Genomic DNA, 14,841 nt, shown 5'->3' with positions numbered 1-14,841 from the left:
AAACAGCACTCGCATCGGAGGTGCGGGAGATAGATAGGAATAGGAGCGTCACGTGTATGTTGAATTGAGCGCGGTTGTCGTTGGTGTTGTAAGAGGTTGGGTGGGGAAGAGGCGACGGTGCTGGGAGGAGGAGATTCCAGAGTGGGGCAGTGCGAGGGAGAAAGCAGAAGGGGTTATGACCTGCAGTGTGGTGAGTGTGTGGGTGGGTGACAGGGTAAGTGGGTGGGTGGCTGATTGTGTGAGTGGGTGAGTGGGTGGGTGAGTGGGTGAGTAAATGAGTACTGTAATTGGGTGGGTGAGTGTATGAGTGAGTGGGTGATTGAGTGGGTGAGTGGGTGGTTGACTGAGTGGGTGGGTGATTGAGTACTGCAGTTGAGTGGGTGAGTGAGTTGGTGGATGGTCGAGTGAGTGGGTGGGTGGTTGAGTGAGTGGGTGGTTGACTGAGTGGGTGAGTGATAGAGTACTGTAGTTGAGTGGATGAGTGAGTGGGTGAGTGAGTGGGTGAGTGAGTGGGTGGATGGTCGAGTGAATGCGTAGGTGGTTGACTGAGTGGGTGAGTGATTGAGTACTGTAGTTGAGTGGGTGACCTGCAGTGTGGTGGTGGTTGTGGTTGTTGAACACAGTGCGGATGAGACGACACACTCGGACCATGCGTGTGTATTCTCTCTTTCGGCTTGGTGGGGGGGCGGGCATTGGGGGGCTATGGTGGGGGGGGGTATTATTGTTTCCGATAGAACGTTGGGCTTTCTGTGGGTGGGGGGCCCATGGGGGATGGGGTGGGGGGGGCTCTGTGTGTTCGCTGGGGAGAGACACCCCCCCCACCTCGTGGCCCCGCGCTCTTGGAGTGCTGCCCTGCTCAGCGAGCCTCCTCCGCCCGGCTGTCTCTCCGCTGTCTCGCTCTCTGCGTGTCTCGCTCTCTGCATGTCTGCTTTCACATGCGAACCGTATGCCTGTCTGTCTGCCTGTTACTCTCGTCATCCGCCTGTCCGCTTATATATCTGCTTGACTGGTACTGTCGCTGTCTGCCTGTATGCATGAATGTCTGTCTCTCTCTATCTCTCTGTGCCTAACTCTCATGATTTCAAATTTATTCGTGAAAAAACATCTTCTCCAGGATAAAGAGCGTTATAAGGGATCGGCGTTCTACTGGGTCGTGGCAAAGCGAACTCTGCCTCTGATTCTCTCCGTCTCTGCCTCTCGAAATCTCTGCCTCTCTGTGTGTCTCTCTCTCTCCATCGCTCTCTCTCTCTCTCACGGTCCCACCCTCTCACCATCTCTCCCTCTCTCCGTCACTCTTTCCCCTCTCTCTCCATCTCCCGCTCTCCATTTCTGGCAAACAGAATCAGAATCTTTCATTCGTCCAGGAGGAATCCGATGAGCTGCGAAGCTCTTTTGTCCCCTCCACAGATGTCCAGTCGAGCGCCGAGCGTCCACGTGGCACCGCCGTCGCACCACCGCGGAAACAAAAACGAACCCTAACAAGGCGCACGTGTTCTCGTGTTTTCATACGAGAGAGAGGGAGGGAGAAAAAAAAAACACCCTCTTGAAATTTTATTTTATATTTAACAACCATTTGTTTTCGCTCTTCCTGCACTTTCCACAGCTGTGCACGCGGTGGGGTCAGAGCGGTGGCGCAGCGATTAGCGTGCGCCGAGTTCGATTCCCGTCCGCGGGGTAAACGACAGCAGGGGGGTCCCCTCCCCTAGGTCGACTCGGCCTTTAAACGAGAACCTGGTGCCGTGTGCTGGAGGCATCGGCACCGAGGAGACAAAGGCGGCAGGGAGTCCCCAGCCTTGACAGGCGCTCGCTTACAACAAGCAGGGGCGGGGGGCAGTGCCGGATTAAACTTGTGCGGGGCCTGTAACATATGTTATGAAGGGGCCCTAAATAAAAAATACACACGTAAATATTAAAACACATTTGTTTTACTTGCATAGTAAAGTAATTGTATTTTTTTCCATACAGCCAGATAGTACGACAAATCGCTAACCTTAAACACCCAGTTGTTCATAAAAGTTGAAGGCGGTATAGCACTATAGCCATAGAGCAAGTGCAGAATCACTGAACCCGAATTGATAGCTTGACAGCATTTAGCGCGGGGTCCTTGAAAGTGCGGGGCCAGTAGCACATGCAGCTACTTTTGCTACGAGGATAATCCGGCACTGGTGGGGGGGTGTGGTGGGGGGTGCAGAGAGGTTAGCTCGCCACGCGATGAACCTCGTGACACCGAGTTCCATTCCCGTCCGCGGCTAACAATCGGTGGCGGGCGACGCTATCTGAGCCGCTTTCAGCCCTGCCTACCCCCGCCTCCTCCGTTCTTTCACCAAGGCTCACCTCCCAGCGCGATGAAGTATGGTTAAACAGCACCCCCCCCCCCGTCCACCTCCATGACAAACACAGTGCAGTGAGTGAGGTCTTGGTGCCTTTGTTTATTAAAAAACAATTGCACAGCTTGCGTGGCTTGGGTGGCGAGCGCTGTGTGGCTTGCAGTGTGGAGGTAATAGGTTCCATTCCCGGTCAGAGTGCTCCGTCTTAAGCCCAACGTGCCTGCCCCTGCTGGGTGCTTACATCTGAATGCTGCAGCCCTTCCCCTCATTCTACTGCTGGATGAGGCGCCCCCCCCCCTCCCCACTCGGATTAGCACGTTTGGCCAGGCCACGTATGGTGCGAAAGAAGTTCAATATACATTTCTTGTGGGTGGTGGGGGAGGGGAATATGGTTTTGACGATGGGTGACGTCACCACGCACATCTGGGTAATGACGTCACCAGCATCCCACGAAGTTGAGCCGGTCACGCTGACATCATCACGCCCCCCCCCCTTCCCGTGTATCCCGTGCAAATGGGCGGGCGGTACGAGCACATGGCAGTATGTGTGTAAAGAACAACATTAACGCCGCAGCGCTTACAATAACTGCCTGCCGCCAGTCTCACGAACACAGAGCCAGGCACTGCGAGGAAGAGAGGCTTGGCCAGGCAGCTGCAGGTTGCATAACGTACAACAGGCAGGCCCGTGTGCACGTGTGTGTGTATGTGCACGTGTGTGTGTGGGGAGCGGTAGTGTAGCGGTTAGCGCGCTGCGCTATAATCCCGGCGACCCGGGTTCGATTCCCGCTCACGGCCAACATCGGTGACGATTATCTGAACCGGTCCCGGGCCTCCCCTAGGTCGACTCGGCCTCAAATGAGTGCCTGGTGCGGTGTGTAAACATCGCCACTAGGGAGACAAAGGCGGTCGGGCGTGGTGCTGGCCCCCCACCCCCTCGTGTACCGTTCTGGCCTTCATAGATGCTCGCTAACAGCACTTGCCCCGACAGTCTATTGAGGCTATATGGGGGATCTTTGTGTGCGGGGAGCGGTGGCGCAGCGCTTGGCGCACTGGGCTCAGAACCTCGGCAGCCCCGGTTCGGTTCCCGCTCACGGTCAACACCAGATTGTTTGAACTGGTTCTGGAGAATGAGCGGAGCGAGCACTCGGCGGAGTGAGAGCGGAGCGAGCACTCGGCGGAGTGAGAGCGTCTCGGGGGGGGGGGGGAGAGGCTCTCAGGATGAAAGCGTCTCGTGGGGGAGAGCGCTGTGGTCCTGGCCAGGCGAGGAGTTTGCGTTGCGCACCACCTCCCCTCGTCCGTGGCGCCGCCAGCTGCTCCACACGTGGGCCCCGGAGTCGGCCAACATTCCGTGGCACGCCCGTGCCCCTCCCTCCCTCACTCCCTGCCTCCCTCCCAACTACCCAGCCAGCCAGCCACCTACCTACTAGCCACTCAAGCAATCATCAAGCCACTTCGCCAGCCACCCGGCTAGCCAGCCAGCCAGCCACCCACCAAGCTACCCACCCACGATGCTCCCACTTATGCACCCACTCATCCAAACACCCACCTAGTGAACGACCCATCCTGTCATTCGGCCACTCGCACGCCCAGCCACCTCCGATCAGCGCAGTTGGCTACGTACGGCATGAAAGAAGTACCCCATGCATACATCACTCACTCGCCCACTCCTCAACCCGTGTATCCAATCTGCCATCCACTCACCCATGCACCCACCCACCCCATCACTCACCCACCCACCCACCCCATCACTACCCCGCCTGCTGCACCACTGCTAATGTCGGTGTCTGATCTTCTCCAGCGGGTGGCTCGTGCTCGCCTCGTGCTTCCACTCATCCCACGTGCTTTCAGTTTCCCCGTGAAGTTATTTTGCTTGTCCAATTCCCGGCAACGCCGCCGCCGCCCCTGTTGTTGTCGTCGTCGTCGTAATCGTGCGTCGACCGCAGATCCTGGGGATTTACGCTTCCCAGTTAAGGTCGAGATCATCTTGGCATCCGCCCCCGTCCGTCCGTGCGTCACGTGGGCTCACGGTAACTCTCGTAAAGCTGAAGCAATCTGAACAAAACTTCAGCGCAAGGTTGCGTTGCTTTTGGGGGACTCGCCCTGTTGAAGCAGTCACATCCCTTGCTCGCGGTCTATCTGTCTGTCCATTTGTCTGTCCGTCTGTCTATCCATCTGTCTGTCCGTCGATGCGTCTGTGTGTAACAGGAGATGCAAAAACGACTGGTAAATCTGATGCAGTCCGAGCAAAACTTTCGTCGAGGATCGTGCTGCTCTTAGGCGGGAGAGAGCGAGAGACAGAGAGGGGAGTGTTCGGGCGTGAGTGAGGAGTGTGTGGGAGCTGAAGGGTGTGTGTGTGTGCGCGCGTTCGTGCGTTGTGCGCACAGGAATTTCGGGAGGCTAAGAGGTCGCAGAGGAAAGGGAGGGAGGGAGAGAGGGAGGGAGGGAGACTTGGGGGGTGTGGGGGAGCTGATGACTTGAAGATGTGAGACGAGATGGTAACGCGGCGGGGAGGCCCAGAATGTCATTCTGCCCGGCGCTGCTGTAGACAACGGCGTGGGAGCCAGCGCCCCGACTCGGGCCCGAGCAGCAGCAGCAGCAGCAGTCGGCTGGTCCGTAACGCAGCCCGACGAGCGTAGAAGGGGGAGGTGGGTGGCCAGGTCTCGCGCGCTCTGTCCCTTCCAGGGGGTGCCCGTGTCTGACGGCTAGCGGGGAACGTAGGCGAGGGGATAGTTGGAGACGTTTGCGGCCGACAGGGTCAGTCGGTGGACACGGGGAGTCGGTGCGGCTCGGTGGGTGTGGACCAGTGGGACCCTGCGAGGTCGCGGGGTGGGGGTTTGCGATGGCTCGCCACCGAGCCCTGCTGCTGTGCCTGGAGATGCTGGCGAATCGCGGAGAGGTATGGCCCCCGCTGCGACCGCTCACGAGAAACCCACACAATCATCATCGCCACCACCACCATCGAGCCATCATCAGCCATCATCATCATCACCATGAGCCGACATCAATCCACTGCTGGGTGAAGATCCCGTGAGGCTGTCGGAATCGCTCTCGTGGTTTCGCAACGTAACGAGCCATCGAGTAGATGCGCGTGTGAGCTGATTTCATCGCTCCATCTCCGCGCTGGCGGTCGGACTCCTTGCGCGTCGCTGCTCATAACAGAAGGCCGCACTGAATTTATAGAGCACCTTTCAAAAAGAAGGTGGTGCTCTCACCCACGCCTTCTCCCCGTGGTGTGTAAACAAGTGCAGTGTCCAACTCTTAGGGTCTTCTCTGTTGCTCTCTTGCCCGTCTGTGTGCGTGCCATGCAGAAGGGCCTTTGTCGAAAACGTTGCCTAATATCTCTTCCTTGTAGGGCCACACACAGTGTTATTGATGGATGTGTTTAGCTTGCGTTGTACTTCTAGATAGCCTATGTGTAAGTTTGTGGATCTCTATGTAAGTCTATGATTTTTCTTGAAGGTATTTGTGACAGTCGTTGAGTCTTTATTAAAATGTACAGGTTTCTGTGCAAGTTTAAAGGTGTATGTGTAGGTCTGTGGGTCTCTATGTCAATACATGGGTCTCTGTATAAGTCTGTGCGTCTCTTTTGTGAGTGTTAAAGACTATCAGTCTATTAGGGGAGTGAAACTGTCAAACAAATATGTGAACACAAATTATAGGGAGTGAAGAATTGATGCCAGGGCAAAATATATGGTTGAAAAATACCTCAAGCATATGGAATGTTAAAAAGTTAAATGTTTTTCTTGAGCATTTTTATTATTTTATGTTTTCACAAATGCTTATTCAGCCGCTCTGTCTGTGGCAATTGTGGAGGATGATGAGCGGGGGGGGGGGGCTTAATGACTCGCTGGATATTTATTCCGGGTCGCCGTGTGTGGGGGCACGTGACCAGTAGGTAGTAGTCAAAGCCACACAGCGAGAGAGAGAATCATGGATGTGGTGTGCCGGGTACAGAAATATAAATATATACGTTCTGAATTGCCTAGGGAGGATTCGATTGTGGTAACGTTGCCAAACCGTAGCGCGCTCGCTGCTTGCTACAGAGGTTCGTCGTTTGACCCCGGCAGACTACCTTGGTGGTGAGATGTTCACGACCTCGGCTGGTATACAGGAGGTCGAGGGTTCGATCCCGACCCTGAACGCCGGTTGTATATTTGGAGTTTGCATGTCTCTCTCGCCGTGGATCGCGTGGCTTTTTCTCCGGGTCCTCCGGTTTTTCTCTCCACATTTAGAATCAACATCACGCCTATAGAGTATTTTGCTGCTATAAATTTCCACGTGACGAAAAGCCGCTTCGTTGAGCTATCATTTGTGATTGCCGCTTCTAAAAAATAGCTACATAGCTCAGTGGGACCTTACCTGGTAAAGTAAACATTGTTAATGATTAGTTAATAAAGAGTTAATCCTGACGGTGCTCGTTAACCGTAAAACGCAACTGTACCCGCGGCACCAGCGTCGCAGTGGACGGCGAGGAACCCGGGGCGTCGTTCTCAAGAGCGCAGGCTGTCGTGAGCCGGCGTCACGGTCCAAATTTGCCATGACGATAAGAGATGAGAAAACCCGCTGTTTGTTGAATCGTGTGAAACCGCCGACCGTGCTACCGCTGCCGCGGACGGCACTCGTCTGTGAGGCATCATGGACGCGCGAACGCCAACGGAGCGGGATTGTCACTGTAGGCGCGTCGCAGTGATGCCATGCGTCAGTGTGGGTTTATTGATAGATTCCGTTCCTCCCCCTCCTTCTCTTACCCCCCCCCTTTCTGTACCCCCCCTCTCCTACCCACACCTCCTTTACCCCCCCCATCAACCACCTTCTACTCTTTTGCCTCCTCCACTACCACCTCATCTCCTCCTCATCTTCCTCCTCCTCATCCCTCTTCCCCCTCCTGCACCACCTCTTATTTCTCCTCCTCTTCCTCACTCCTCCTCCTTACCCTCCCACCCCTTCCCCCACCTCCTCTCAACCACCTTTTCCTCTTCCACCTCCTCCTCTCCTGATCTTACCCCCTCCTTCCCACCCACCTCCCCTCCCCCGCGGCTGTGAAGTCAGTGGACCAGTCGGAGGAGGACTCGGAGGGCGAGGGCAAGTTCCGGCGCCTGCACAAGCTCGTGTCGTCCAAGAGGAAGGGCAAGAAGAAGGCCGTAGCAGCAGCAGGCAGCGGCGGCACCGCCAGGAGCGACGACAAGAAGAGGTCCACGTCGCTCTGCGAGGGTACGTCGGTGGCACCGCATTGCCGCAATGCCACGGGTGGGCGGGTGGGCGGGCGGGCGGAAGGTCACACAGTGATGGAGGGAATCCAGAATCCAGTGGAGGAGGGAGTGGAGGCAGGAGATGATGTAGCTGGCCCTGCTGGTGATGGAGGGAAGCGAGTGGAGGAGGGAGTGGAGGCAGGAGATGATGTAGCTGGCCCTGCTGGTGATGGAGGGAAGCGAGTGGAGGAGGGAGTGGAGGCAGGAGATGATGTAGCTGGCCCTGCTGGTGATGGAGGGAAGCGAGTGGAGGAGGGAGTGGAGGCAGGAGATGATGTAGCTGGCCCTGCTGGTGATGGAGGGAAGCCAGTGGAGGAGAGAGTGGAGGCTGGAGATGATGTAGCTGACCCTGCTGGTGATGGAGGGAAGCCAGTGGAGGAGAGAGTGGAGGCTGGAGATGATGTAGCTGGCCCTGCTGGTGATGGTGGGAAGCGAGTGGAGGAGGGAGTGGAGGCAGGAGATGATGTAGCTGGCCCTGCTGGCGATGGAGTGAAGCTGGCACAGCCAGCTATAAACTAAAACTATAAAACTATGAATTTTTTTTTTATTTGACCAGGTAAGGCCCACTGAACTTTACAGATATTTTTCAGAAGCGACCTGGCCACAAATGATAGCTCAAAGTAGTGGCTTATCACGTGGAAATTTAGAACTACCAAATGCTCTAAACGCACGTTAATTATAAATGTGGAGGGGAAAACCGGAGGACCCGGAGAAAAATCCACGCGACCACGGGGAGAGGAAGAGAGCATGCAGACTCCAAATATACAGCAGGCGTCAGGGTCAGGATCGACCCCACGACCTCCTTCATACCAGGAGAGGTAGTTAACATCCCCTAGCCACCGCTCGCCCACTTGGTTATTAACAAACGCTGGGATCGTTACGTGGAGAGGGCATGTGGGACCCACTCGCCCCCTCCCACTCGACCCCCCCACTCGCTTCCTCCCACTCTCCCCCTCCCACTCGCCCCTCCCCCCTCCCCAATCGCCCTTCCTCACTCGGCTTGGCCACCCCCACTCGCCCCCCCCCCCACTGGCCCCCTCCTCGCCCCCCCCACTCGCCCCTCCCCACTCGGCCTGGCCCCCCCACTCGCCGGACCCCGACAAGTGGGCGTCAAGGGCTCCGTCTCGAGCCCGACGAGAGCAGTCACGACGTTTGCGTTCAAGTGAATCGGGGCTCCACGGTGGCTCGGAGATGTTAACTACCTCGCCTGGTATACAGGAGGTCGTGGGCTCGATCCCGACCCTTGACGCCTGTTGTATATTTTGAGTTTGCGTGTCTCTCTCTCATCGTCATCATGGTGTCTAGTAGATGTTAACTACCTCGCCTGGTATACAGGAGGTCGTGGGCTCGAGGTCGTGGGCTCGATCCCGAAGCTTGACGCCTGTTGTACATTTTGAGTTTGCGTGTCTCTCCCCCCATGGTCGCATGTACTTTTTTTATCCGGGTCCTCCGGTGTTATCCCCCCCTCCCCCACATTTAAAATCAACGACACGCGTTTGGCGCATTTGGCTGCTCTAAATGCCCACGTGAGGATGATAAGGGCACTTTGTGATTGCCAGGTCGCTTCTGACGAAAGAGCTTATACAGCTCAGTGGGTCTTACCTGCTAAAACAAAAAGTTAATAGTTAAAAATAGTTAATGGTATTCAGTCCTCCCGGGCAACTCCTTGCTGTTACCCGCAACCCCCCCCCCCACCGTCTCCGCGGGAGAGGGGAGCAGAGACTCAGTGATTTCACGCACGGGGACAGAGAGAGAGCAGAGAGGGAAATGAGAAGAGAAGGAATGGGCGAATGAGAGGAGAAGGGATGGATGTCCTGGGCTTCCCTTGCGTCAGCTCAGCCTTAAATGGGCACCTGGCGCAGTGTGTAGACATCATCGCTGCGGAAGACAAAGACGGCCCGGGCGTGATGCTGCTGGCCGCATCGCTCCGTCCGTCACGTGCCGTGCCGACCTTCGTAGGTGCTCACTAGCAGCACTTGCCCCAACAGTCCGTTGAGGCTATACGGGTGGTCTTTGTATGTGTGTGCGTGTGCACATATGTTAATGCTGTGTTTGTTTCACACTGAGGGCGATCTGTGCAGAGGATACTTGAGTGCGACAGATGGGTTGGGAGTTGTGAGCATCGATTTAACCTGTGTGTGTGTGTGTCCGTGTCTTGTGTGTCTGTGTGCACGTGTGTCTGTATGCGTGTCTCTGTGCGTGTGTCCGTTTGTTTGTCTGTGTGTTTGTCCGTCTATTGAAGCTCTACAGGGGATCTTTGTCTTTCTTATCAGCTTGTGCACCTCAGTGTGTGTGTGTTCTCTTCATGTTGTATCTGGTTAGCGCGCTGCGCTGCGAACCCGGCGACCCGAGATTGATGTCCACTCACGGCCGACACCAGCGACGATTATCTGAACCGGGCCTGTGCATCCCGTAGGTCGACTCGACCTTAAATGAGTACCTGGTGCGGTGTGTGAATACCAGCGCTGGGGAGAAAAAGGCTGCCAATCGTGGTTATAGCCACCCCCTTGTGCGCCGTGCCGGCTTTAATAGGTGCTCGCAAACAATGCTTTCTCCAACAGTCTGCTAAAGACTTAATGGGGATCTTTGTGTTTTGTTTGTGTAGAGGTGTGTCTGCGTTTCTCTGTTATGTCTATTTGAATGTAGGCGTGTGTGTCTGCGTTTCTCTGTTATGTCTATTTGAATGTAGGCGTGTGTGTGTGTGTGTTTCTACGTAAGCACGTGTAGCCATGTGTGTGGTCTCTGCGGGTGCGTTCTTCGCTCAGAGCACTTGCCCCAACAGTCCGCTCAGAGGCTATATGGGGGATCTTTGCCCGCGTCTTTGTGTGCGCACACTCGCACGTCATCCGCTTAATCCACGTTTGTCGACAAATCCATTCCAATGCCCCTGGGCTGTGATTCAAGACAGATGCGCGCCGCTTGTTTCAACGGCCAGGGAACATTTGTGCCACGTGCTGGGTGGGAGGGGGAAGGGAGGAGTGGGAGGTGGGAGAGAGGAGACGGGGAAGAGAGAGGGAGGAGGGTGATGATGTGCGGAGGAGAGGCAGATGGGAGGGAAGAGGAGGGAGGAGAGAGTGAGGAGAGGGGGAGGGAGGAGGGAGGAGAGAGTGAGCAGAGAGGGGAGGTAGGAGGGAGGGGAGAGTGAGGAGCGTGGTAGGAGGAGGGAGAAGAGAGTGAGCAGAGAGGAGGTAGGAGGGAGGAGAGAGTGAGGAGAGGGGCAGGTAGGAGGGAGGGGAGAGTGAGGAGAGGGGAGGTAGGAGGGAGGGGAGAGTGAGGAGAGGGGGAGGTAGGAGGGAGGGGAGAGTGAGGAGCGTGGGAGGTAGGAGGGAGGGGAGAGTGAGGAGAGGTGAGGTAGGAGGGAGGGGAGAGTGAGGAGCGTGGTAGGAGGAGGGAGAAGAGAGTGAGCAGAGAGGAGGGAGGGAGGAGAGAGTGAGGAGAGGGGGAGGTAGGAGGGAGGAGAAAGTGAGGAGAGGGGAGGTAGGAGGGAGGGGAGAGTGAGGAGAGGGGAGGTAGGAGGGAGGAGAGAGTGAGGAGAGGGGGAGGTAGGAGGGAGGAGAGAGTGAGGAGAGGGGGAGGTAGGAGGGAGGGGAGAGTGAGGAGAGGGGGAGGTAGGAGGGAGGGGAGAGTGAGGAGCGTGGGAGGTAGGAGGGAGGAGAGAGTGAGGAGAGGGGGAGGTAGGAGGGAGGGGAGAGTGAGGAGTGGGGGAGGTAGGAGGGAGGGGAGAGTGAGGAGAGGGGAGGTAGGAGGGAGGGGAGAGTGAGGAGAGGGGAGGTAGGAGGGAGGGGAGAGTGAGGAGAGGGGGAGGTAGGAGGGAGGGGGGAGTGAGGAGAGGGGGAGGTAGGAGGGAGGGGAGAGTGAGGAGAGGGGAGGTAGGAGGGAGGGGAGAGTGAGGAGAGGGGAGGTAGGAGGGAGGGGAGAGTGAGGAGAGGGGGAGGTAGGAGGGAGGGGAGACAGTTCCTAGGAAGATGTTCACAGAGGTGCCTCTCGTTAATTATGACGGAACAGTGTGCTCATTAGCGCACTCACCTGCCGCTCGTTAGCGCCCAGATGGCGTCAATTAACTAATCAGCCGGCACCTGCGCTGTTTACCTTTGTTGACGCACTTCTGCGTTAGAGCGCGCCACGCGGAGCCTGCTGTTGGTACAACGAGCAGCTTGATGGACAAGCATCACAGACAATAATAATAAGAGTGCCGTGTTTGTGTGTAAAAGTGTGTGGCGCTGTAGTGTAGCGGTTAGCGTGCTGCGCTACGAACCCGGCGAACCGAGTTGGATTCCCGCTCACGGCCAACACCAGTGACAATTTTATGAACCGGTCATGGGCCTCCCCTAGGTCGACTCAGCCTTTAATGAGTGGTCTGTAAAACATCGCTACTGGGGAGACAACGGCGGCCGGGCGTGGTGCTAGTCGCCCACCCCCATCGTGTGCCGTGCCGGCCTTCATAGGTGCTCGCCTAACAGCACTTGCCCCAATAGTCTGTTCAGCCTATACGGGGGATCTTTGTCTTTGTTGCGGTGCTGTCATAGCAGCAGTGTGACGCTCAACAGCCCACCGAAATTTGCAATCCGACATCGCAGGCTCAATTCCATCTCTTGAATCACTCAACGTCACCCTGCGTTAGGTCATGTGGCTGGTGGTGGGGTAAAATGTAGGTGCTTCTGCCTCATCCATGACGGTGCAGCCAGCGTGGAAGATTAGGCCATAACCCCCTATAGTTCAGAGGGGGGGGCTCTATAGAGCTCCCTCTAGCAGTCAGCGGTGGCTGACACATAGTTATTGCAGTCTGCGTCTTTACCTTCATATCAAAGTGCTTACACAGTAGATTTGAAGTTTTCGTGACTGCAAGGATCCATACTCTTTAGTTCTTTCGGTAAAGTCACGTAGGTGGAAAAATTAAAATAAAATAAATTAAATCACGGCGTTTCGATTGCAACACAAAATAATATAAACTCCTTAACTCCGGCATCTCTCCCACTTCGGTAAAACAATTATTGCTGTGGTTGTTACACCTGTTGATGATTGCTTGTGTTGCAATCGAAACGTCGTGATTTAATTTTTTTTTTCCACCTACCTAACTTTACCGAAAGAACCAAAGAGTATGTGCTTACACGGTATTTGACTGCTGCTTTACATTCGCACGCGATAGGCCACTTAATTTTGTGATGGCCAGGCCGCTTTTGTAAGAGAGCTGCGTAGCTCAGTGGGGACTTACCTGGTCAAATAAAATCAAATGTTTAAATGTGTTTCTCTTTTTCACGGCTGTTTCATTGTGGAGGGCGTAGAGGATTGGGAGTTTCGTGAGTTTTGATAGTTTCTTCGAGCGCCGTGGCTTTTGTGGCCTCTGCTTGTTGAGTTGTCCACCGTTAAGTTGATGGCCCAAGAGCTGTAAAAGTTGAGAGTTTTGAAAGTCACACTCTCTCTGCTCTATCTCCGTAGTAGTCTTTCGCGACCAATGTTATCCACAAACGAGGTTTTTTTGGTTAGATCGCATAAATATAAATGTGTCGTTAAACTTCTTCAACGCAAAATATGGTGTGCTGAACTAGTAACGAACGGCTGTGTCGGGTCGGTGGTGGGTTTAACGATGCATTCATATCTCTCTGCTCTCTCCTCCGCCCCGCAGGGAGCCCGGCGCTGGGCGGCCCCCGAGGGTTACGCGACCACCTCCTCCCCCGCCCCTCGTCCCTTGACACGTCCGGGCCGGGCTCCCCCACGGGCCCCGCCAATCTCGCGCTCTCCCCGCTCCAGCGTGAGCCGAGTCTGTCGTCGCCCCCGCCGCTCCAGCCCCCCACGACGCCGTTGCTCCTTCCCCGGCCTCCTCCGCCCCCCCCGCCTCCTCGTTCCCTCGAGTCGTCCTCCTCCTGCGACTCCTCGCTGGGGAGCCTGCACCCGTGCCGCAGGGCCGACGGCGACGGCAGCGGCGGCGGCGGCGTTCCGTGGGACACGTCGGAGACCAGCATCTCCACCACGGCCTCCGAGCTCACCGGCGCCTCGTCGCCCTCGGCCGACAGCACTCCGGGGGCGGCCGCCGGCGCCGCGCTGTCGCTCGCCGACCTCTCGTACCCGTCGTCGGCCTGCGGCGGCTCCAGCTCGGGAGAAGTCACCCCGCGGAGTCCAGAGAGGCTCCCGCTGGAGTTGCAGCTGCAGCAGCAGCAGCAGCAGCAACGCGACACGGAGCTCTACAGCTTCGTCAAGTCGGGCGCCATGAAGAAGACGCAGCAGCAGCAGCCGGTGTCGTCGCCAACGCCGCCATCGTCGGCGTCTCCGAGCCACGCGGTAAGTGCCGTCCTCTCGGTGCGCGGCGGAGGTGGCGGTGGCGGCTGTGCCGTCGCCGCGGCGGCGGCATTCCCGTTCCCACGGCAGTTCGTCGCGTCACTGGACGAGATCAACGCCGCCCGCCGGCGGATGATGGCGCTCCGCAGGAACGGCAGCTCGCCGGCGAGCTTGCCGACCTGTCACCTCTACCGCGACGACGACGGCGCCGGCGCGGTGAACGGCAACGCCGGCCGCGCCGGCTCCCCTGCGGCGGCGTCGTCGGAGAAATTTGACGCGCTCGTCGCCAGGATAGAGCGGAACCTGAGCCAGCTGATGGAGAGGAACGCAGTGGTTTTGGCGGCGGGCGACCAGCGCAGGCCGACGGGCGAGGTTGTAGGCGGGGGCGCCGGCGTTCAGGGCGCGTCGGCCGAGCCGCGGGGCCGGAGGCGGCGCGTCTCGGCGCCGGCGGCCGAGGCCGCTCCCGGTGGACGCTGGGCCCGTGGCAGCGGCGGCATCGGCAGTGGCCGGAACTCTCCGGAGACGGCGCCGGCCGAAGCGCAGCAGCAGCAGCAGCAGCAGCAGGCGAGGACGTTTGTGAGTGGGGAGCCGGGCGGTGGAGTCGGTATCTCGGCAGCGACGGTGGTGGCGTCCCATCGGAAACGCGCTGCTCGTCGGCGCGGGAGTCTTTGCGGAGCGGCTGCGATGATGACGATGACGATGATGACGACGACGATGATGGCCATGAGGACGATGCATGCGTCAATCTGGAGGTTAACAATCGCTTCCGATGCCATGCGACGCCCGTGCGATATCGAGCACTGGGGATCGGATCGGTTTAGTTCATAAATATTTTGTTCCCATTGCGTTCTTAAGAGTGAAAGAGAGAGAGATGATAACCCCTCCCGGAAGCCCGAATTGCGTCGCTGTGGAATGAGCGGTCGCCGGTGCTGCGGCATCACGCCCAGAATGACGTTAACTCCTGGACTCACGTTACTCTCGGCTTAACGTTAC

The 14,841-nt window shown here is 57.1% G+C and overlaps 1 protein-coding gene across 5 annotated transcripts in view; it reads left to right on the top strand.

Moving 5' to 3' along the window:
* LOC144948641 (uncharacterized) overlaps positions 1 to 14,841 on the top strand; it is a 298,072-nt gene that overhangs the window by 240,383 nt on the left and 42,848 nt on the right. For 3 of the 5 annotated variants that reach the window (XM_078878261.1, XM_078878265.1, XM_078878263.1), the window contains exons 9-10: positions 7,372 to 7,537; positions 13,199 to 14,424. In XM_078878261.1, coding sequence (XP_078734387.1) covers positions 7,372 to 7,537; positions 13,199 to 14,424 — 1,392 coding nt within the window. Of the gene's footprint in view, positions 1 to 7,371; positions 7,542 to 13,198; positions 14,425 to 14,841 lie in introns of all 5 variants that reach the window. The other 2 variants (XM_078878262.1, XM_078878264.1) reach the window with 2 other exon arrangements.

This window comes from Lampetra fluviatilis, chromosome 50, assembly GCF_964198595.1.
Source record: "Lampetra fluviatilis chromosome 50, kcLamFluv1.1, whole genome shotgun sequence".
Classification (NCBI taxonomy): Eukaryota; Metazoa; Chordata; class Hyperoartia; order Petromyzontiformes; family Petromyzontidae; genus Lampetra; species Lampetra fluviatilis.
Note: the sequence above shows the minus strand (reverse complement) of the source record. Positions and strands in the feature narration are given on the sequence as shown.